General features: G+C 46.7%; 2 protein-coding genes across 3 annotated transcripts in view; one reads left to right on the top strand and one right to left on the bottom strand.

The window, feature by feature from the left end:
- The first annotated feature begins 33 nt into the window (after window positions 1-33).
- On the top strand, window positions 34-8,170 carry LOC128445491 (ras-related protein Rab-8B). 2 transcript variants are annotated; one of them, XM_053428219.1, is made up of 9 exons: window positions 34-331; window positions 3,925-3,985; window positions 4,249-4,309; window positions 4,614-4,691; window positions 5,278-5,367; window positions 5,474-5,539; window positions 5,667-5,717; window positions 5,967-6,073; window positions 6,116-8,170. In XM_053428219.1, the coding sequence occupies exons 1-8, from the start codon at window positions 208-210 to the stop codon at window positions 6,054-6,056; spliced, it is 621 nt and encodes a 206-aa protein (XP_053284194.1). In that variant the 5' UTR covers window positions 34-207; the 3' UTR covers window positions 6,057-6,073; window positions 6,116-8,170. The 2 variants fall into 2 exon arrangements, with proteins under 2 accessions (XP_053284194.1, XP_053284183.1); XM_053428208.1 differs by having other exon boundaries at window positions 5,967-6,082.
- Window positions 8,171-9,790: 1,620 nt separating this feature from the next.
- plekhg4 (pleckstrin homology domain containing, family G (with RhoGef domain) member 4) overlaps window positions 9,791-21,130 on the bottom strand; it is a 14,374-nt gene continuing 3,034 nt past the window's right edge. The window contains exons 3-18 of the mRNA XM_053415503.1: window positions 20,806-20,898; window positions 20,266-20,553; window positions 19,835-19,957; window positions 19,556-19,747; window positions 13,156-14,069; window positions 12,731-12,980; window positions 12,348-12,437; window positions 12,040-12,264; window positions 11,637-11,807; window positions 11,378-11,558; window positions 11,144-11,260; window positions 10,894-11,035; window positions 10,710-10,810; window positions 10,415-10,581; window positions 10,255-10,318; window positions 9,791-10,061 (exon numbers count right to left, since the gene is read on the bottom strand). Of these exons, the coding sequence (XP_053271478.1) occupies window positions 10,280-10,318; window positions 10,415-10,581; window positions 10,710-10,810; window positions 10,894-11,035; window positions 11,144-11,260; window positions 11,378-11,558; window positions 11,637-11,807; window positions 12,040-12,264; window positions 12,348-12,437; window positions 12,731-12,980; window positions 13,156-14,069; window positions 19,556-19,747; window positions 19,835-19,957; window positions 20,266-20,553; window positions 20,806-20,898 (3,093 nt within the window). The 3' untranslated portion in view covers window positions 9,791-10,061; window positions 10,255-10,279. The remainder of the gene's footprint in view (window positions 10,062-10,254; window positions 10,319-10,414; window positions 10,582-10,709; window positions 10,811-10,893; window positions 11,036-11,143; window positions 11,261-11,377; window positions 11,559-11,636; window positions 11,808-12,039; window positions 12,265-12,347; window positions 12,438-12,730; window positions 12,981-13,155; window positions 14,070-19,555; window positions 19,748-19,834; window positions 19,958-20,265; window positions 20,554-20,805; window positions 20,899-21,130) is intronic.

Genomic DNA, 21,130 nt, shown 5'->3' with positions numbered 1-21,130 from the left:
ATGTGTAGTGGGTGTATTCCCGTCAGCTTGAGGCGGAACCGTTTCCTGCTCCAGGGTCCGTGTCAGTGGAAACTAGCCCGGAACCCGAGTCCAGCACGGAACCCGAGTCCAGCCCGGAACCACAGAGCAGCCGAGCCGGGGGTCGAGCAGGGGCCCGGACACCGTGAGCAGGCTCCGTTACCGGAAACACCGGGACCACTCGGGAGGATGGCGAAGACCTACGACTATCTGTTCAAGCTGCTGCTGATCGGGGACAGCGGCGTCGGTAAAACCTGTCTCCTGTTCCGGTTCAGCGAGGACGCGTTCAACACCACGTTCATCTCCACGATCGGTGAGTGAGTCTGTGAGTGTGAGTGTGTGTGTGTGTGTGTGTGTGTGTGTGTGTGTGTGTGTGTGTGTGTGTGTGTCACTATGACATCAACATCTGTCCTAGCTCTGATCAGCTGATCGATGAACTGTCACTCACACTGTCAAGATGGAGTCAAGTCCGACAGGTGAAGCCAAAACATCTGGAACGCCCCCTGGTGTCTGGCTGCAGGCCCCGCCCCCTCCATGTTAGCAGAGGGGACATGGACCAAACTGAAAAAATCAAAGTAGAAGAAAACTAATGTTTGTTAAAGATGGTTTCTGTTGCTGAGACATCATGATTGACAGCTGAGACTGACTCCTGATTGGTTGAGGGGGTGTATGGGCGGGATCCTGATACACTCCACAATCACTAGTGTACTCTGACCCCGGATGACGCAATCACCACAATGGTCTTTATGTACAGTCACTGAGGGTCTCCATGTCCTCGTCAGGGTGAAATGTCCTTAACATGTTAAAAGCTCTTGCAGGTCCTCTGATCGACATACAGGTACACACACGCACACACACACACACACACACACACACACACACACACACACACACACACCAGCACACATACACACACAGACAAACACACAGAGAGACACACACACACAGTGCTTCCTGTGTGTAGCTCCTCTGTCTCTCTGGTGGAAACAGGAAGTGAGATCGTCTTCGTCTCTCAACACTGTCACTCTGCCGCCCGGTGTGTGTGAGGGTCTGAGTTCCTATCTCAGTGAGGACCGTTCCTGTGAGGAGTGAAGGTTCACACCTGGTTCAGGCTCGGATCTGGTTCAGGTTCAGACCTGGTTCAGGATCCGACCTGGTTCTGGTTCAGACCTGGTTCAGGTTCACACCCGGTTCAGGTTCAGTTTAGTAGTCGGCCATGTTGGTCCATCTGGATCCTGACTCCACAGCTGCAGGGTCACCTGTCTCAGCTGTGTTGGAGTGGGCGGAGTCTTCTGACCTGTGAGACTTGCAGTTATTCGTCTGCCTGCTTCACCACAGTCCCATCACAGTGACATCACAGTGACATCACAGTGACATCACAGCGACATCATGTCACATTTCTCCCAGTTCAGCTGCTGGTCTGTATGAAAGTTAAATGAGCTCCCACTTCCTCTGCTGCTGGGGACAGAGGACGCTCTGTCAGCAGGAGGCGGGGTCAGCTGACCTCTCAGTGTGTGTGTGTGCTTGTACTCCTGTCTTTCTGAGGACCAGTTTGAAGTTATTATCATAGTATTGAGGACACTGTGTGTGTGTGTGTGTGTGTGTGTGTGTGTGTGTGTGTGTGTGTGTGTGTGTGTTCCAGTTGCACTGATGCAGTTGATGTTAGCATATTAGCATTTAGCCAAAACTGAAGCTGCTTCTCCAACAACGACTTCCAGACGTTCCATTGCACGGTGAAGACGTCAAACAGAAACAAACATGTCTGACCGTGAGAAGCTGAGGTTCATTTGTCTCGTGAGCTGAGCAGCCGCCGTTCAAACAGAAACACAAGAGGAAGGAAACGACTCATGAGGCAACAGACGCCATTATACATTTGATTTTACTTTATAATCCGACAGAGGGTCAACGAGCCTCAGCTGCAGTCTCCAAGTCTCTATGAGCGCCGCCATTGTTGTGTGATGTCAAACTGCTTCTCCATGAAGTCAGGCTACATGAGTTTCCCCTGAGTTCACAAGTCGGACTCATAAGTGTTAATTTACCTGAAGCAAATTTCACTTCTTCACCTGTTTAACAGCAGAGTGAAAACTGTTTGTGATAAAACTCGTGAAGTGAACGCAGCAGTGAAGTGGTGACTTCCTGTGGAGCTGTGAGGTCACTTCCTCCTGTGGGTGGAGACGTGGGCATCGTGACCTGGGAGCTGCTGTCAGCCGCCGCCCGCTCAGACAGGAAACCTGAGCTGCTTCACCGTGACATCACGCTTCCTGTCAGGAAGTCTCTCTCAGCGCCGAAGCTGTCAGAGCGATGACGTGTCAGTGACTCATCGACCACCGGGACTTCAACTCGCTGTTACTGATACATCTGCAGTAATCTGATACATCTAAAGTAATCTGATACATCTACAGTAATCTGATACATCTAAAGTAATCTGATACATCTACAGTAATCTGATACATCTACAGTAATCTGATACATCTACAGTAATCTGATACATCTAAAGTAATCTGATACATCTAAAGTAATCTGATACATCTACAGTAATCTGATACATCTAAAGTAATCTGATACATCTAAAGTAATCTGATACATCTACAGTAATCTGATACATCTAAAGTAATCTGATACATCATCTGTGCCTCTACACAGAACATCGATGATTAACAGAGACAGTAACTGATTAAATAATTGAAAGTAAAAATGATCGTTAGTTATAATAAAGAATAAATAAAATCTGCTTTTCTTCAATCAATTTAAAGGCTAAATAATTAATAATAATAATAATAATAATAAACAGTTGTGACGTCACCTTTGTCTCATATTGAACAGAAGAAATGAAACATCACAACAACTGAGACGTGAACAAGAGGAACTCAGACGTTAGAATCATGATGATGATGGAGCTGATGAGGTCGTCAGCGGCTGACGGAGGAGAAGATGGAGAGAGGAGTGAGGGAGGAGAGAGGGAGGAGTGAGGGAAGAGTGAGGGAAGAGTGAGGGAAGAGTGAGGGAGGAGTGATGGAAGAGTGAGGGAGGAGTGAGGGAAGAGTGATGGAGGAGTGAGGGAGGAGTGAGGGAAGAGTGATGGAAGAGTGAGGGAGGAGTGATGGAAGAGTGAGGGAGGAGTGATGGAGGAATTAGGGAGAAGTGAGGGAAGAGTGATGGAGGAGTGAGGGAAGAGTGAGGGAAGAGTGAGGGAGGAGTGATGGAAGAGTGAGGGAGGAGTGAGGGAAGAGTGATGGAGGAGTGAGGGAGGAGTGAGGGAAGAGTGATGGAAGAGTGAGGGAGGAGTGATGGAAGAGTGAGGGAGGAGTGATGGAGGAATTAGGGAGAAGTGAGGGAAGAGTGATGGAGGAGTGAGGGAAGAGTGAGGGAGGAGTGAGGGAGGAGTGATGGAGGAGTGAGGGAGGAATAAGGGAGGAGTGAGGGAAGAGTGAGGGAGGAGTGAGGGAGGAATAAGTAAGGAGTGAGGGAAGAGTGAGGGAGGAGTGATGGAGGAGTGAGGGAGGAATAAGGGAGGAGTGAGGGAGGAGTGATGGAGGAGTGATGGAGGAGTCAGGGAGGAGTGAGGGAAGAGTGAGGGAAGAGTGATGGAGGAGTGAGGGAGGAATAAGGGAGGAGTGAGGGAGGAGTGAGGGAAGAGTGAGGGAAGAGTGAGGGAGGAGTTAGGGAGGAAACAGAGTTTTTCTCTTTGAAGCAGGAAGTCATTTGTTAAAAATATTTTGACTTCCTGTTTCTCCTGCAGAGACACGCCCACTCAGTTGACAGATGTAACTTGCAGAGCTGCAAAACAAACGCACCTCATTCCTCCAGCAGGGCGGAGTTAACAGACTCTGTACACAGGGAGCGCTCCTGAGCTGAAACTGTTGGTGGATCATCATGTGACCTGACACTCGCTTCTGTCTCTTTCAGGAATTGATTTTAAAATCAGGACGATAGATTTTGAGGGAAAGAAAATCAAACTTCAGATATGGTGAGTGTGGAACACACAAACACACACACACACAGAGAAACACACACACACAGAAACACACACACACACACACACACACACACAGAAACACACACACACACACACACACACACCAACCTAAACCTACGTCTGACCCTAATACCAAAATGTCCTCACAGCGATGGTTTTGACAACTATAGAAAAACAGGCGCACACACACTCTCTGATGATGATGATGCTGATTGGTCGAACTGACCACTACTGTCTACTTCCTGTTTCCTCAGGGACACGGCGGGTCAGGAGAGGTTCAGGACCATCACGACAGCCTATTACAGAGGAGCCATGGTAAGACACGCCCCTTCCTCAGCACCTCAGATATACACTCTAGAGATATATATAGATCTATATCTAGATCTATAGATATAGAACTGAGAAGTTATGTTTGAAGGTTTTACTTCATCACCAGATCCAGATGTCTGAATCTGATGAGTCTGATGAGTTTGATGAGTCTGATGACTTTAACCACAGTTTAAGTCACATCTAAACAATCTGTGATGTTCAGGTTCAGTTTATATAAACAAGAGATAAACACTCTCTGTCCTGATGTCACTTCCTGTTCTGATGTCACTTCCTGTCCGCTGTGTTTCAGGGCATCATGCTGGTGTATGACATCACCAACGAGAAATCCTTCGACAACATCAGGAACTGGATCCGGAACATTGAAGAGGTGAGGGGGGCGGGGTCAGTTCAGTGAGCCAATGGGAAGAGTCCGTTTCAAAACGTAAGGAGGAAGTGACATCATTTCATCGCATGGGATCATGTTTATATTTTTAACGTAGTTTTTCTGCTGGAGGTCGACGCCACTGAGTCTCGTAGAAAACAAGATATGTTTCCTATAATTATTATATTACATTTATTATATGTTACTTATTGTTGTATTTATTATATCTAATGTCATATATTTATCATATTTATATTTCGTCTGTTTAAAACAGTTAAATCTGTAGAACTTTTGTCTGACAGTTAATCTCAGGGTCTGTGGTTTGACTCCAGCTCCTCCTGCTGCCGTGCACTTGAGCAAAACCCAGAGATTCACGTGTCTCTCTGTGTCTCTATGTCTCTCTGTGTCTCTGTGTCTCTGTGTCTCTGTCTCTCTGTGTCTCTGTCTCTCTTTGTCTCTGTGTCTCTGTCTCTCTGTGTCTCTGTGTCTCTGTCTCTCTGTGTCTCTGTGTCTCTGTGTCTCTGTGTCTCTTTGTCTCTGTGTCTCTGTGTCTCTGTGTCTCTGTCTCTCTGTCTCTTTGTCTCTTGTCCAGCACGCGTCCTCGGACGTGGAGCGAATGGTTCTGGGAAACAAATGTGACATGAACGACAAGAGACAAGTGTCCAGAGAACGAGGAGAGAAGGTGACTGAGCAGATTCCAACTGATGTTAACAGAAACTGGTGGATTCATAATTAACAAGTTAAAGTTTAATATGAAAATATCAAACGTGACTTTGTCTCTGGTTCAGTTGGCGATAGATTACGGAATCAAGTTTCTAGAAACCAGCGCAAAGTCCAGCATCAACGTGGAGGAGGTGAGTTCTGATCTTCATCCTTTATCAGTCACATGTTTAATATACGATTCACTATATGTCTACACACACACACACACACACACACACACACACACACACACACACTGATGTGTTTTTATGTCTTCAGAGCTTTTTCACACTCGCCAGAGACATCATGATGAGACTGAACAGAAAGATGGTGAGTCCCTTAAAGAACAATGTCTTCATCTTCATCTTCATCAGTGAGGATTTAATTCTGAACTTGACAAACAACAATTTGACCTTTGACCCGTCTACATGACAAACTGCTGTGACTGATTTGAAAACTCACTCAACTATGAAACTTTCATGATGTCACATTTAATGACAGTTTTATGATTTATTGTATTTTTGTGATGAAGAATAATGAGTCTAAACAAACTTCTCTCTCTCCTTCTTCTTTCTGTAGAACGACAATAACCCACCAGGTGGCGCTGGTCCAGTGAAGATCACAGAGTCTCGCTCCAAAAAGAGTTTCTTCAGGTGTTCACTGCTGTAGATGGAGCCTTCGTCCTCCTCCTCCTCCTCCACCTCCTCCTCCTCCTCCAGCTCCTCCACCTCCTCCTCCTCCTCCTCCTCCTCCTCCTCCTGCAGCAGGAGGAACATCAGAACTGTGGAAACATGAAGGACTAAACAGGCTCCTCCTCCTCGTCGCTCTCTCAGGTGAAGAAGAGTTTGTAAAGAGAGAGAACGTAAGTGACGATGAGGAGGATGATGAAGATGCAGAGCTTTGTTTGAAGTTTTCATGTTTTAATATTATTTTCTTTCAGAGTTTAAAAGTTTCAGCACTGAATTTATTTTTCAAAGATCAAAGCCTTAAAGGATCAGAAAATCATTTTATAGATTCTATTCATGTTTTACTTCACACTTATATAAACTTAAAATTATATTTATAGTTTTAATAAAATTATGAAAAAGTATTATCATTTATTTTTAAAGTCTTTGGGTTGAATTTCACTCAGTTATGTTTCACCAAAAAAATTATTTAGAAAAGCACAAGTAGATCGTTTAAAATAAATTTTGGTAAATATGAATCTAAAATTAAAAGAAACAAAGGTTAAAAGTTCTGATTCAGTTAATTTTTTAATTGAGTCAATCATATTTATTTCAAATTTTCAAATTTGAAACACATTTAAATTGTATTTGTTTATTATCGATCATATTTCATTTCGGATTCAATTTTTCATCTATTTTATTTTAGTTAAATATGATCCTGGTCATTTACGATTGTATTTCTCTAATATGTCTTAACTAAATTATTTCAATCACAAAACTAAATTTATAAAATAAAAGTTATGCTAATATACATATTCATAATTAGATCTTTTTTATTCATATATAATGAACCGACTGAAGAAAAAACAGTGAAGAATTAATAGTAAAAAGAAACGAGGACTGAAGTAGATGAAAGAAAATGAATGAATCAATAATTATTGATTATTGGAATGATTCATATTCATCATCAACCTGTTTTATTTTACTGTCATGTGACTGAAGGAGTTTTAATCATATGAAGGTGTTGAACTGTGTGACGTGTTTACAGACTCACTGCAGCAGTATTATCATTATTAGTCATATTATTCATCAATGATAAACCAGTTAGACTATTAATCTGTTATTTTATTCATCCATTATATTATCAATCATCTTATTGTCTTTATTAACTCGCGTCCTGCTGCTCTTTCTATTTTTTAACGATGTTTCTATCAAACTCATTTTCATTCAAGGTCAAATATCAATCAAGCTGATCAATATTAATTCTGATCAATATTATTTTAAAAAACACTAATACTTGTCTTTCATAAAGAATTCACGAGTATTTTGTATTTCTTATACATTATTCTAATCTCCCCCCCTCAACTTCAATAATCATCTTTTATGTCGTTCATGTTTTTATAAGAAACAAAACAAAATATATTTTATTTTTTTAACTTTTATTTTGTTCTTCAGTGTTTTTTCTGTGAAATGAGAAAAAGTTACAAATGAAGACTTGTATCAATAAGTCTAAAAACTGTTTGATGATAATCAGCTGATCGATAAGAATCTGGTTCATTTCAGCTTTTTCTCTTTTTACTGATTATTTTCTGTTTCATTATAAAACTTGTTCAGTTCGTTTTTTAATTTGTTTGAAAGTTTTTATTTTCACTTGGTAACTATTCTATGCAAAAATGTCTAATGATAAAGTGTTGATGTTTATATTATTGAAGAAAATTTCATTTTATTTTCACATTAAAATCCGAGTCTGATGAAGTTTGAGATTTTTACACAGAAAACTTCAAATCATTTTAGTTTTTTGTCTCATTCAAATCTAAAGATTGAGAATCAACAGAAAATCTGAAACATGGAAACTGTGCAGATTTTTTTCTGAGACATAAATTCATTCGGGAGCTGAATGTTTACACGTTGAAATGTTTTCTTTTTATTGATCCTGATTTTTTGTGTAAAAATCTGAAGATTTGTGTTTTTCTTGGAGTGAAAGTTTTATTGTGAAAATAAATCACTATGGACGTTTGCGATCATCATCACGGTGGTGACCTTTGACCTCCACTTCCTGTTTGTGATGTCACTGCAACTGATTGTAAAAAAAATGAAATAAAATACTTTTTCTATCAACTTCATAATCTGTCAGTTAATCTCTGACCTTCCTGCTCACACCTGTTTCCCCTGTGACCCACTAGGTGGCGCTGCAGGTCCACAGCCACTCAGTCATCCTGGTTCTTCTCCACAGACACGATAAAATAATAATAAACTTGATTATTGAAACATCTTTCAGACGCTGACAAGCTGCTTTACAAGTTCATAAAGAAAAATTTAGGATAATAATAAAACCTGACTTTCTCTGATCTTCACTTTGAATCAAAGGACTGTGGCTCCACCTCCTCGCTCCAGTCTGGACCAATCAGGAGCAGGAGAGTGACCTTCAGTGAATTAACAGCTGATCTTTTTAATTTCCTCTTTTAAAAATCTTTGATTCATTGACTCCTCCCCTCGGTCCTGCACTAAAGGGGCCAATGTATGCTTCTCCGTTTTGACGGACACGGACAGATAGGACCGCCCTCTCCAACGTGGAACGCCCTCTCCGGGCCTCTCCGAGGCTCTCCGAGGCTCCTCGGAGAGCTTTTCGTGCCGCGCTCATTTTTCTAACTACACGTCGAAATGACGGACAGCCCACGGATAGCACTTGGCTGTGATTGGTCCGCTAACGCCAGCATTTCGGAATGGAAACTTCCTGTTCCATTCCCTACATCACAATAAACCAAAATCACAACTACGACTCTATGATTAATGTGACAAGTGTGTTAAGCCAGCGGCGTTGTCCGGCTGACGGTGGCTGGTTAGAGCACTTACAGCATGTGTGTACGGTCACATGAGGTTATAACGAACTTTTATAACGGGGGTAGCGGGCTAGCCACCATGCTAACTGCGGTGGGAACAGCGCAAAGACCCGCTGACTTTAATCCCACGGCTGTCATGACACTGTTTCTCAAACACCGTCAGGTTAGAAGCAAACACTTGGTAGTAGTTAGTATCGGGTGTCCCTGCTGACTGTGTGTGGAAGCTGGGGGGAGCTAGCTGCCTCCGTGTAGCTTCAAGCTGTTGCAGCTGTTGAATTAGCAACGCAGTTTGGAAACAAGACCGGGGAACCGCTGCGTTAAGACACGATAACAAAAGCCTTTTGACCCGCTGGGTGTCACTTTATTCAGCAAAAACTGTCGCGTCACCAACATCCTTTTTCTGTTGTCATCGTTCACTGTGTGTGAGGAGCCGGGAGGACGTAAATAAACCAGCGTGGACTTCTTCTATATACCTCATGAGGTAGGCTTCTCTAAGCTCGACTTCCGTTGCGCCATCTACTGTTCTGGCGGTGAATTGTTTTCACAACAAAAAGGCTCGTAGAACTAACCCAGGAAGTGGGTGTTTCTGCTGCTCCAGGATGGGCGGGGCCTCATTCATCCCACAGAACCTTCAGCTGTTTGCTTCATAAACGAATCTGATTATTCTTGATTATTGATCATGTGACTTCAAACAGGCGTCTGAAGCTATAAATAAGTCAAATGTAAGAATATTTAAAACCTTTTTATCACTTGAAATAAAATTTAGGACCAAAATCCGTTCGACTCCTTTTTCTTCTTCTTCTTCCAGCAGCGGAGACACCTCCCCCCCCCCACACCCCCCCCCCCCCTCCCATGACGGTCACTGAACACACACACATGACGAACGTGAGACGACAACAACGTGTCATCGGTTTATTCAAGTAAGAAAAGTGACAGCAGATGCTCAGCTGTGGTTTATTTACACACATGTACAGAGTCCAGCTGATCCTGGATCAGTTCACGCACACACACACACACACACACACACACTCACACTCACTCACTCAGACCCTGGATCAGCTCACAAACTGAAAATCTTATGTCGTATTTACAGAACAAACGACTGAAGCTTCAAACATAAATAAAACATTCAAACTTTACGGTCAAACTGCAGCAAGAAGAACACAAACCTGCAGGAGACACACACACACAGAGACACACATACACAGACACACACAGATTAATCACATGATCAATTCATAAACTTTATACTTTATATTGTGATTAATTTCTGTTCCATGTGGCTGTTATGACTGAGCTGGTTGATGTCAGTAGGTTGAAGTGATGAACAGTGATGATGTCAGACAGGAAGTTCACACTCACAGGTTCCTGCTGCAGCCGAGTGACATCACACGACGGTGGCCGGGCCGATGACAGAGGCAGCTTTCTGAAGACCAACATCAACAGTTAACGTCTGAACCCAGTGTGTGTGTGTGTGTGTGTGTGTGTGTGTGTGTGTGTGTGTGTGTGTGTGTGCACTCACTGATGAAATGTACTGGCTGCTCAGGTGCTGCTTGTTGGAGGAGGAGGGCCGGCCAGGGAGGCCCAGCTCCTCGGGCAGCGCCTCCTGCAGGTGGGAGGAGACGCAGCCGCTGTCGGAGCCTGTGGATCCTGAGAGGCAGCGAGACGACGAGCCTGAGCTCTCTGTGGCTGAGAGAGAGAGGGAGAGAGAGAGAGAGAGAGAGAGTGAGAGAGAGAGAGAGAGAGAATCTGTTAGGAGTGTTGCCTCCTGTCAGAAACACTATCTCTGAACAACATGGCCGACACACTGTACATACTCATGGAGGGCTGACTGCTCGTCTCGTGCTCCTGCTCGTCTTCCTCGATACAGGAGGCGGTGAAGGAGCCGTCAGCAGCATGGGGGGGGGGCAGGTTTTGGCTGAGGGGGCAGGAGGCGTGTCAAGGAAACGTGTGACATCGATAAAGTTTGAATTCAAACTAAACCTCAGGTGTGTGTCGTACCTGAACATGTGCAGGTTGAGGGGCCCCAGCAGACCGGAGGACGAGGGCCCTGAGGTCGAGGGGTCAGAGGTCACCGACCCTCGCTTGAAAGGGTTCGAGTGGTCGAAGACGGAGACGGCGATGGACGCCCTCGTCCTGGCACCTGAACACAAGTCAATATGTTTATTGATCATTGATCAGCTTCTACTGAACACATGGCGAGTGTATGACTGGACAGTGTGTGTGTGTGTGTGTGTGTGTGTGTCGTTACCTCGGCTCTTCATGATGCAGTGAACAGCTCGGTCACTGATGGCGGCGTCGCTCGGCTTAATGTCCAGAAACGGTTTGCTACCAACTCCCATCGACACCATCTCCTTCAGACGCATCTCTGCTCACACACACACAGACACACACACAGACACACACGCAGACACACACACAGATCAGCATCACAGTCCTCACACGATGACATCACAGAGCCCGATGAACGCCCCTCTCTCTCTACCTTTGTTCTTGTTGGCCTGCGTCCACAGGATTCGGGCGATGTCCCCGGTCCAGGCCAGTTTGACGTCCTGCGTCGCAGCCTGAAGGACGAACTTCTGGTTCTTGGACGTCCTCCTCCTGAACCAGATCTCAAACCGGAGCCCGCTGTCCCCCGTGGACTCGGTCAGACCCACGTCGGCGGTCTGAAGGACAAACAGGTGGATGAGCTCAGACTGTGCTCAGAGTGGAGGTGGTGGCGACTCGCTCCGTGGGGACGTTACCTTGAAGGAGTGTTTGTAGATGAACACGTCCAGACCTCCCTCCATCTTCTTGGGTTTACTGAACAGAACCAGCTCATCGAACAGGAAGATGTGGCGCTGACACTTCCTCCGGCCGCTCCAGATGGTGAACTCCTCCTGACGGATCAGCTGACCCTGCTCCTTCAGATTCACCTGCAACCACGCCCAGTCAGAGTTTCAAAATAAAAGCACAGAAGTGACTGTGATCAGCTCCAGTTTGTGATTTCACTGGATCACGTGACACTGAAGGAAACTTCAAACATCAAGATTCTACATGAAGTTCTGCAGAGTCTGATTTATCATTATCTCTGATGTCATCATCAGGAAGTGATGTCACACTGATTCAGCTGTTCAGGTCGGACTCTGACCTGTGACCTTTACTCACGTCACATTCTCGGATGGCGTCCATTGCCAGCAGGTCGTTGCCGTGGCGAAGCTGAAACTTGACCATCTTGGTGGCCTCCTGCAGGGCGCCAAGCTCCGCCTCCTGAGCCACGCCCACCTCCTTGATGAGGTCGGTGAGCAGCAGAGCGTATTTACTCATCCTCTGAATGGGCTTCAACAGGTAGGACGACAGGTCCATCTTATCGCCCAGCTCCACCTGCTTCCTCTGGGCGGAGGAGAAAAGGTCAGAGGTCAGTCAGAGGGAGTCATCCAACGCCAGAGGTCAAAGGTCACGGTGTGAGTTCTCACCCTGAAGAAGGAGTTTCCGTGGTTGGACAGCAGAGCGTCAGACTTGGGTTTGTTTTTACTGTAAAGAGCGTAGAGACCGAACTGTTCCTGCTGTGAACGACAACAACATGTGGGTGAGCACAGAGACACACAGAGACACACACACAGAGACACACAGAGACACACACAGAGACACACAGAGACACACACAGAGACACACAGAGACACACAGACAGAGACACAGAGACACACAGACACACAGAAACACACAGAGACACACAGAGACACACAGAGACACACACACAGAGGCACACACAGAGACACACACAGAGACACACACACACACAGACACACACACACACAGACACACACACACACAGACACACACAGACACGGGGACCTACGTGTCGGAGGAAGCAGTGAGGGACTCTGAGTGGATGTTTCCAGCAGGACTCCAGCTCCCGGAGGAAGAACTGACTGTGAAAGTCCAGAAGCTTCTCCAGGTTCCCGAACACGACGGACCTCTTCCCTCTCAGGTCCTGGGGCAGGTCGGCTCGGTCCATCTCAGGGAAGTAGTGATGGATGATGTATCGCAGCGAGCGCACGTACTCCTGCTCCGTGGTGATCATCTCATCCACGATGTGACGCAGCTTACTGCAGACACCAGAGGAACAATAACTCAAACACACTTTATTTCTCCTGCTGCACATTGTCATGGAAATATTATTTTATCTTATTATTATTTATTCAGTAAGTTCACTGACTAAATTCTTCAGTCGTAGATGTTCACAGACTTTTATTGTGAAGTAACTTCCTGCAGATAACCCACCTTCCTCTGGGTCGGGGGTCAGCTGCGGGGCTGCCGATGGTCCTCGGGGTCCCGGGCGTCCCGGGCGTCCCGGGGTTGTGTCCCGGTCCTGCCCAGCTGTGAGCAGGCGTCCTGGGGCAGAGCGTGTGGTCGGCCGCCTCGCTGCTGCTGACCTCCAGGCCGCGGATGAACACGCCGATGGTTCCTCGGCGCACCGGCTCGCTGAGGGTCCGAGGACATGGTCCGCACCGCAGCGCCTCGGGGGTGGAGGGGCAGTCGAAGCTCTGAGTTTTTCTAAGGTGCTGCCGCCTGCCGGAGAAGGAGAAGGAGGAGGAGGAGGAGGAGGAGGAAGAAAGGGAGGGGGAGTCGAGGCGGGGGAGGCTGGGACTGGAGGAGCAGACATCCATCCGGACTGAAGACACGTCCGAGGAGCTGCTGCGGAACAGGCGCTGGAGGAGCGGTGTGTGCTGGGGGGTGGAGGTGATGGGTGAGGAGGTGAGGGGGGACAGGATGGAGGCGTTACGAGAAGGTGAGGAGGTGTTGGCCTCCTCTATGGGGCAGGAGGTCTCGGAGACCCTTCGGAGTCCCGACAGCATCTTCCTGGAGGAGGTGGAGCTTCTAACAGGGGCGGGGTCAGAGCAACGTCTGTGGGCGGAGTCTCGTGTCCTGATCGCCGCCTCCATCTTCCTGTCAAACACCTTCTTGGTCTCCTGACACTTGGACCAGGCGAAGCTCCACTGACGGAGGCCTCGCTCGCCCCGCAGCTCACCCGCCGCCGCCTTCATCTCCTGGAAATGGGAGTCTGGGATTGGTGGGTGCAGACTCTGGTAGTCCTCTAGGCAGCCAATCACAGCCTGGCATTTGTCTGGCAGGGTGCACTCCTCCATACTGATGCCGGCTAGATGACGCATACCCTCGAGCGCCCAGCCATAGGCCTGCAAAGAGAGAGAGGTGGCAGCTACAGGTCACATGACATCACAGTGAGGTTGACCTCTGACCCCTGATGTACTGACATAATGAGAACAAACAGGCTCAGGTGAGTTTGATCAGGTTCAGACTGCTCCACACACAACGCACACGCAATTAATAAATAGACGAGCACTGACGAGGGGGGGGGGGGGGGGTCAGGGAATGACATGGGCCGACAACATGGAAGAGAAAACGCTTTGATGTGCGTGTGATTGAAACCGCCGCCAAGAAGCCGACCTCTGACCTCCTCTTTGTGAGGGTTGAACGGAGGGGGAAGGGAGGATGTGTGTGTTCTACATAAAAGAGGAGGCCGCCTCCTCCAACACCGAGGAGCTGAATCAGTCTGCACCCCCCTGACCGACACACACACATTACCTCACCACTAACACACACACAGACACACACACAGTGTTCAGGACTTCAAAAGACCTGGAGAGGATTAGTTTGGTGGAGTGTCGTTCAGATCCCTAATCACCTTGATCGCCCCCTAGTGGCGACCAAACACAAAAAACTACATACACATAAATGGCGTTATTTGTTATTTGGTGTCTAAGCTCTCTGGTTTCTTCCATCATCAAATCCAGACCAAACCAACACACACACACGCACACGCACACACACACACACACACACACACACACACACACACACACACACACACACACACACTCTCCTACAGTAGGCAACTGGGTCATCTGCGTGTGTGTGTGGGAACTGAGCTGCTGCAGTGATCAGGACACATCAGTAAGCTAATCAGTTTGAGGAGCACTCGTGTGTGTGTGTGTGTGTGTGTGTGTGTGTGTGTGTGTTAAGAGCTGGTAGAGATGAGGGGTGGGGACAAACACTTCGCTGTCAATCATGTGATGATGAGGAGGATGGACAGGCTGATGAAGAACTGAGACACCACCCAGAAGAAAGAGTCTGGAGCAACAACAAAAGCTTAAACTTAAACAAAAGCCAGGCTGACATGTTTCATAACAACACAGAACAAAACGATGTTGTGTGTTTCTTCTCCGTCTCAGAGGAGACGATGCTGAACGTTGGAGGATCTCACCAGATGAGATGAAAAGACTCAAACACAAATGTTTCTACTCTTCATGTGTCCAACAGAAGAAGAGATGTTTGACTATAACTCAAATAATGTGGTTGTATTGTGCTGCAGAGACAGGGTGGGGTGGGGGGGGGCTGACCAGGGGCAGACAGGCTCTGGTTTTGGGGACAGTGTCTCTGCAGGACTCCTGGAGCCAGTCAACCAGAGAGGAGGGAGGAGGGAGGGAGGCCCAAACCCTCAAAAACCAGATAAAAGAGAGAGGGGGGGGGGGGTAGGAGGAGGAGGAGTCACTAAAACACACCAACATGTTGACTGACTCAGTTGATCCTCCTCAGAGACGAACAAATATCTGGCCATTTTCTGTCACGAGAGTGTTCCGGGTCCGACTCGTTCACACCGACAGGAACATGTGGGGACATCCAGGCGAGGGGCGGAGCCTGTAGAGGAGCAGGAGGCGGGACATGACGTATAAACTCTGCTGTGGAAAGATCAGTGTTGTTGTTTACATCCACACCGGTGTTGTGGATCTGGAATCTCCTCGTCTTTACAAGTTGACGTCCTCGTCTTCTACACGTATGAAGACGTGTCCTCTTTTTCCACCAACCACTCTTCCACGTCCTTCACGTGTCAGAAACATCAACACGTCCACTCGCTCCACTTCATCTCTCTCACATGAAATCACTCTGAGGTTTTCTGAAGTCTTCACTCGGGGGCCGGCAGGAAAAAGGCCCTGAGGATTTTGTGTTCTCACATATAGAACCTCCAGAACATATCAGTAACATGTCTGGACTTGAGTTCAGGTCTGAAAGGAGCTTTAGATTCAGAACTTCTGATTGGATCAAAATGCACCAATCAGAGAGTCTGACAGAGCAAAGTGCTGAGTCGTTACCTTCTATCAGTGTTGGTTTTTGTTTAAATGTCTCCTCAGCAGAGTTTGTCTTGACATCACTTATGTTTTATGTTCCTGCTGCGTCTCCCTGTCTCTGTGTCTCTGTGTCTCTGTGTCTCCCTGTCTCTGTGTCTCTGTGTCTCTGTGTCTCCCTGGTTCAGGACGTCCTGATGAGTCTCTGCAGATGAGACAGAACTACAGACCGTCCACACAAAGATCCTTTCCACTGACAGATTGTAGACGTCTGTGGCTGTTTAATGTAAACCTGTGAGATCTGTCTCCACACTGGATCTGATCACACGTGTGCAGCTCTGAGTTCAGGTCTGAAGGACACTCACACATTTGGAGGTTTCTGAGACACGTGGTCTCATTATTTTCTCTTGGGCCACATGTGAAGTGTCTCCTGCTCAGCTGACGACCTCTGACCTCTGCAGTTTCTTATTATTACTCTTCTCAGTGACCATAAGATGATTTGTTAGTGGCCACAATATCAACACAATGATTTATTTTCACAATAAGCTGCTTTCAGAAAGCATTGAGCTCCGGAGACTCCCCAGCATGTCTCAGAAGCAGATGTCTGAGTGAGAGACTCCAGAGTTTCTTCAGACTGAGGCTAAAGTCTTGGGTTGAAGAAGCGGAGCCACACATGAAGAAGACAAAGATGTCAAGAGAGGTTGTGTTGGTCAGGGCTGACACCTTTGTGGATCTGCTGTAGAGGAAAATCCTGCGTGGGATTTGTTGCCATTGTGAACGTTCTTTCTCACACACACACTCAGGCACAAACTCTCTCACACACAATCACACCCAAACCCTCACACACACCTACACACACACACTAGTCTCTAATCATGTATATATAAAACAGTCACAAGACCGGTGCTCAAAGTGAGGAGGACCTGAACGTGTATGTGAGATCAGCTTCAGATGTTACAGTTGAAACACAAACTGTACTTCACCTCAGAAAACACACAAACACACACTCACACACACACAGCAACCAGACGTCCTGAGTCCTGATCACTGAACGTAAACCTGAGACACCAGAGTGTCACACAAACACACAACATCACCGCAAAGTTCATGAATCAGACATAAAAACATCACAGAAACATGCAACACAACATACATGACACTGACTGAAGAATCACACATGAGGTTGAATCTCACTGTATGATGTCATGGCCACAGAACCACAGGTGTATTACTGAGGAGCACACCTGAGAACAGGAAGCAGGTTGTCGACTCAGCCGTTGGTTGGTTAGTGAAAACACTACGAAGGAGGAACGAGGTGTCACCGTTAATCTGTTAGCATGCTTTCCCTGGTGGTCGAGTCATGTGACCGATTAGAACCAATCAGTGAACGTGAGCGTCTGTGATATCGTTCACAGTCTCAGTTTCTGTTCGTCCAGACTCAAACACAAACCCAGAGCTTTCAAACTCATACGAGTACGACTCTGTTTAGATCATTGAAAAGTCCAGAGTGGTGAGGACACCAGTCGTAACCATAGAAAGAGTGATGGGTTTTATATCCTTGTGGGTGGAGTCAGCCTCCTGAGTCTCCGCCTCCATCAGAGGTACGACCTGGGGTCACTGCAGCTCTGAGTAGGCCGGCGTGGATCTGAGCCTCCACATGAGGGCGCTGGTGTTACCACATAACAGTCTCACCACTGGCAGATAAAGAGAAGCTTTTCTACTGGTATTGGTTTAACATTTAAAAACTTCCTGTTAAAGGTTTTCACTTGATTAAACCGATCGACAGGTGGAGACACCACGACGAGATGAGCACTGATAAAGACAACAACAAAAAGACGAGGAACATGACGACGACAAAACTAAAACGGGTTCCACAGAAATCAGAATGATCTTAAATTCACAGATTGACATCAACTGAAACACAAACAGAAAACCACGGAATCTTCTGGATATTCAACCGAAAAGTCTTCACTCTATAGAAGTGTTTCAACTTCCTCGGTCTTTCAGTAGCACTTAAAAACATGGAGCACGAACACACACACAAACACACACGCACACACACAGTGAGAGCTGAGTGGAGCATCTCAAACCAAAGATCTTTCTGGAGTCAAACACTTGACTTCTAAAACTACCGAATAGCTGCAACATACACACACCGACAACACAACACAACTACACGAGCTGCACGACTTTACAACTATTAAACTGTCTGTGTGGAATCGTGAGTAAGAAATCTGGTGAGCGTACCTCTGTGTCTTGGTGAAGAGCTGCAGCCTGACTGAACGGAGCAAAGAGCGGCATCCTGACCACACACACACACACACACACACCACCCCCCACCACCACATTCACAGGCTGAATAGCAGATGGGCGGTCCCAAGAGAAGGAATGGGGGGGTGTCATCCCAGCAACAAAGACTTTGTGAAAGGAGTGAAAAGGGGAAGAAGGGAAAACTTGGCACTGGAGTAATTAGCTGGACTATACACATACACACACACACACACACACACACATACACACACACTCTCTCTCTCTTTCTCTCTCTCTCTCTCTCTCTCTCTGTCTCTCTCACAAACACACACTCTGTAAACATTAACTCACATGCATGTGTCATGTTTGGAGAAGCTTCCCCAAATCCATGATGTGGAGACACAAGGTTTACAGCAGACACTGTATCACACTGTGTGTATGTTTGTATGTATATATAACAATATATATAAACACATATATTAAAGTATATATGTATGCGTTTCTGCTTGTACATGTCTGTGTGTGTTGACCTGTGCAGTGAAGTGACTGTAGTTTATTATGAAGTTTCCACTCTGATACACTGTCAACTGATATTGACCTGACACACACACACACACACACACACACACACACACGCACACGCACACGCATAAACAAGCACACACACACACAAACACACAAACCAACCAGCCTGAGTCTACTATACAAAACAATATTGACACCCTCCCTCCCCCCCCCCCCCCCCCCCCCCCCCCCCCCTCCCCTCTGGCCTCAATACACTCTGTCAGCTTCACTGTAGGAGGACGATATTGGGGGGGGGGGGGGGGGGTCAAACAGCTGCTCTGATTCACAAAACTCCTTCATCTTGAATCATCATGTCTTCACTCAGCTCAGGTGACACAGAACCACACTTCATCTGTTTCGATGAGTTCCATGTGGTGCTCTGGGTTAAAAGATATTTCAACAGTAGAATCTGATAATTTGGAGCCACATATTGTGAAGTTAGCTGAAGAGGAGGAGTGAGAAAGAGAATGACAAGACAAAAGAAAAGAAAAATCAATAATTCTGCCCTGAGCCGATGTTCTGACTCACTACACAAACACCACAGCTCCTCTTTGTCCTCTGACACTCTCACTTTCTCACTTTGACCATTATTGTCATATTTCCTCCCCCTTCCCACTTCCTAACAGCAGGAAGTGTGTTTACTTCCAGCAGGAAGTGTGTTTACTTCCTGCTGCAGAAGTGTTAGTGATGAGGTCATTGATGAGGCGTGACATGATCAGCCGTACCTGGTCCAAGAAGCTGAAGAGTCGAACGGCGCTCTCGATGATCTGTTCAGTGGCGTTGATCCGCTGAGAGAAATCCTGCAGCTGAGCCCAGAACGAGTGAATTTTGACCTCGTAGATGTGGAGGTCCGCTGACGACATGTTGCCCAAGAGCTCCAGACGACTCAACAAGGCCTCGCCCCGTTTGCAGTAACCCTGCAGAGAGAGGACAAGGTCAGCGCACAAGACGATCCTTCACGGACAACAACAGATAACACAACTGTGCAAGCGTGTGTGTCGTACATGAGCGGTTGTGTTGAGGTTCTTGAAGTCCGTCTGTTTCTTTTTGAGCAGCTCCAGAGAATCTTCAGGTTCATTCAGATTCTTCAGACGAGGTTCTCCTTCGTCCTGCAGCCAGGAGCTCACCTGAACGCACCACACAGGTAAACATGTCAGTCATTCACCTCGTCAGTGTCTGAGGTGTCGAGCTGTGGATCATTACAGTGACTGAACCAGATCATAACAGACTGTGATAGTTCTCACAGTCATGTATTCAGCACCCTCTGCTGGACAGACTGATGAAGACTCAGCCTTTATAAATAAAGAGTGATGCATCTCACCGGGAGACAATCTTTGTTTTAACTGATCACATGTTTTGTATGTGTGATGTTCACAGATTCAAAGTCCTGATCACATTAACCTGATCAGTGTGTGTGAACTGAGCTCACACGCACCTCGCTGAAGGCGTCCTCCAGACTCCTGAAGTCCAGGATGAAGCTCAGCTGCTGCGTCCTGGAGTTGGACAGCATGACGAGGCGGTGAAGCAGCTCGTCCACCTGATCGTACAGAGAGGACACCGTCTCCACCTCCGCCCTATAGTCCTCCGTCACGCTGATGACGCTCTCCTCTCTGCAGAGCCGCGACAGAGAGGCCCCGCCCTCCTGCTGTAACCGGACCAATCGGCTATCTTCAAGGACACTACGCATCACCGCTTTGTAGCGGGACAGCAGCAACTCGGCATCCTGGGAAAGAGAGAGAGGAGGTCGAGTCAGTTTACAGAGGACACATACAACACACTGCTGGTTTGAGTTATCGTGGTAAACAGATGACTCTAGTGTAGAGTCCCACTCAGTCAAACTGAGAGATGCAATTAAAAGTTTTACATTTGAACTGATGAGGTCATAACATCACTGAATGTGTGTGTGTGTGTGTGTGTGTGTGTGTGTGTGTGTGTGTGTGTGTGTGTGTGTGTGTGTCTGTGTGTGTGTCTGAGCAGCAGCAGGGAGAGGAGTCTTCTCCAGGATGTTGATGGTTTTCTGCAGCAGCTTGATGACGTCCTCACACTGATTGTTCAGCTGCTCCACTCTCTGAATGAACAGGAAATAAAAAGAGAGAAAACTTTTCACTAATGAGACAAACGATGGCACATAAACAAATAAAATCCTCTAAACAATAATATATCTCTCTTAGATGAAGCCGAATATAAAACTGAATTCAGAAAACAGTTACTGATCAATTGATCGATGAAGTTCTTGGTGAAGCTGTTCAGGACAAACAGTCTGAAAACGCTTTCAAACAAAACAAGAGATGAGAGCTGCC

Source organism: Pleuronectes platessa, chromosome 1, assembly GCF_947347685.1.
Source record: "Pleuronectes platessa chromosome 1, fPlePla1.1, whole genome shotgun sequence".
In the NCBI taxonomy this organism is placed as follows: domain Eukaryota; kingdom Metazoa; phylum Chordata; class Actinopteri; order Pleuronectiformes; family Pleuronectidae; genus Pleuronectes; species Pleuronectes platessa.
The sequence above is the reverse complement of the archived record's forward strand: the minus strand, read 5'-3'. Positions and strand labels throughout refer to the sequence as shown.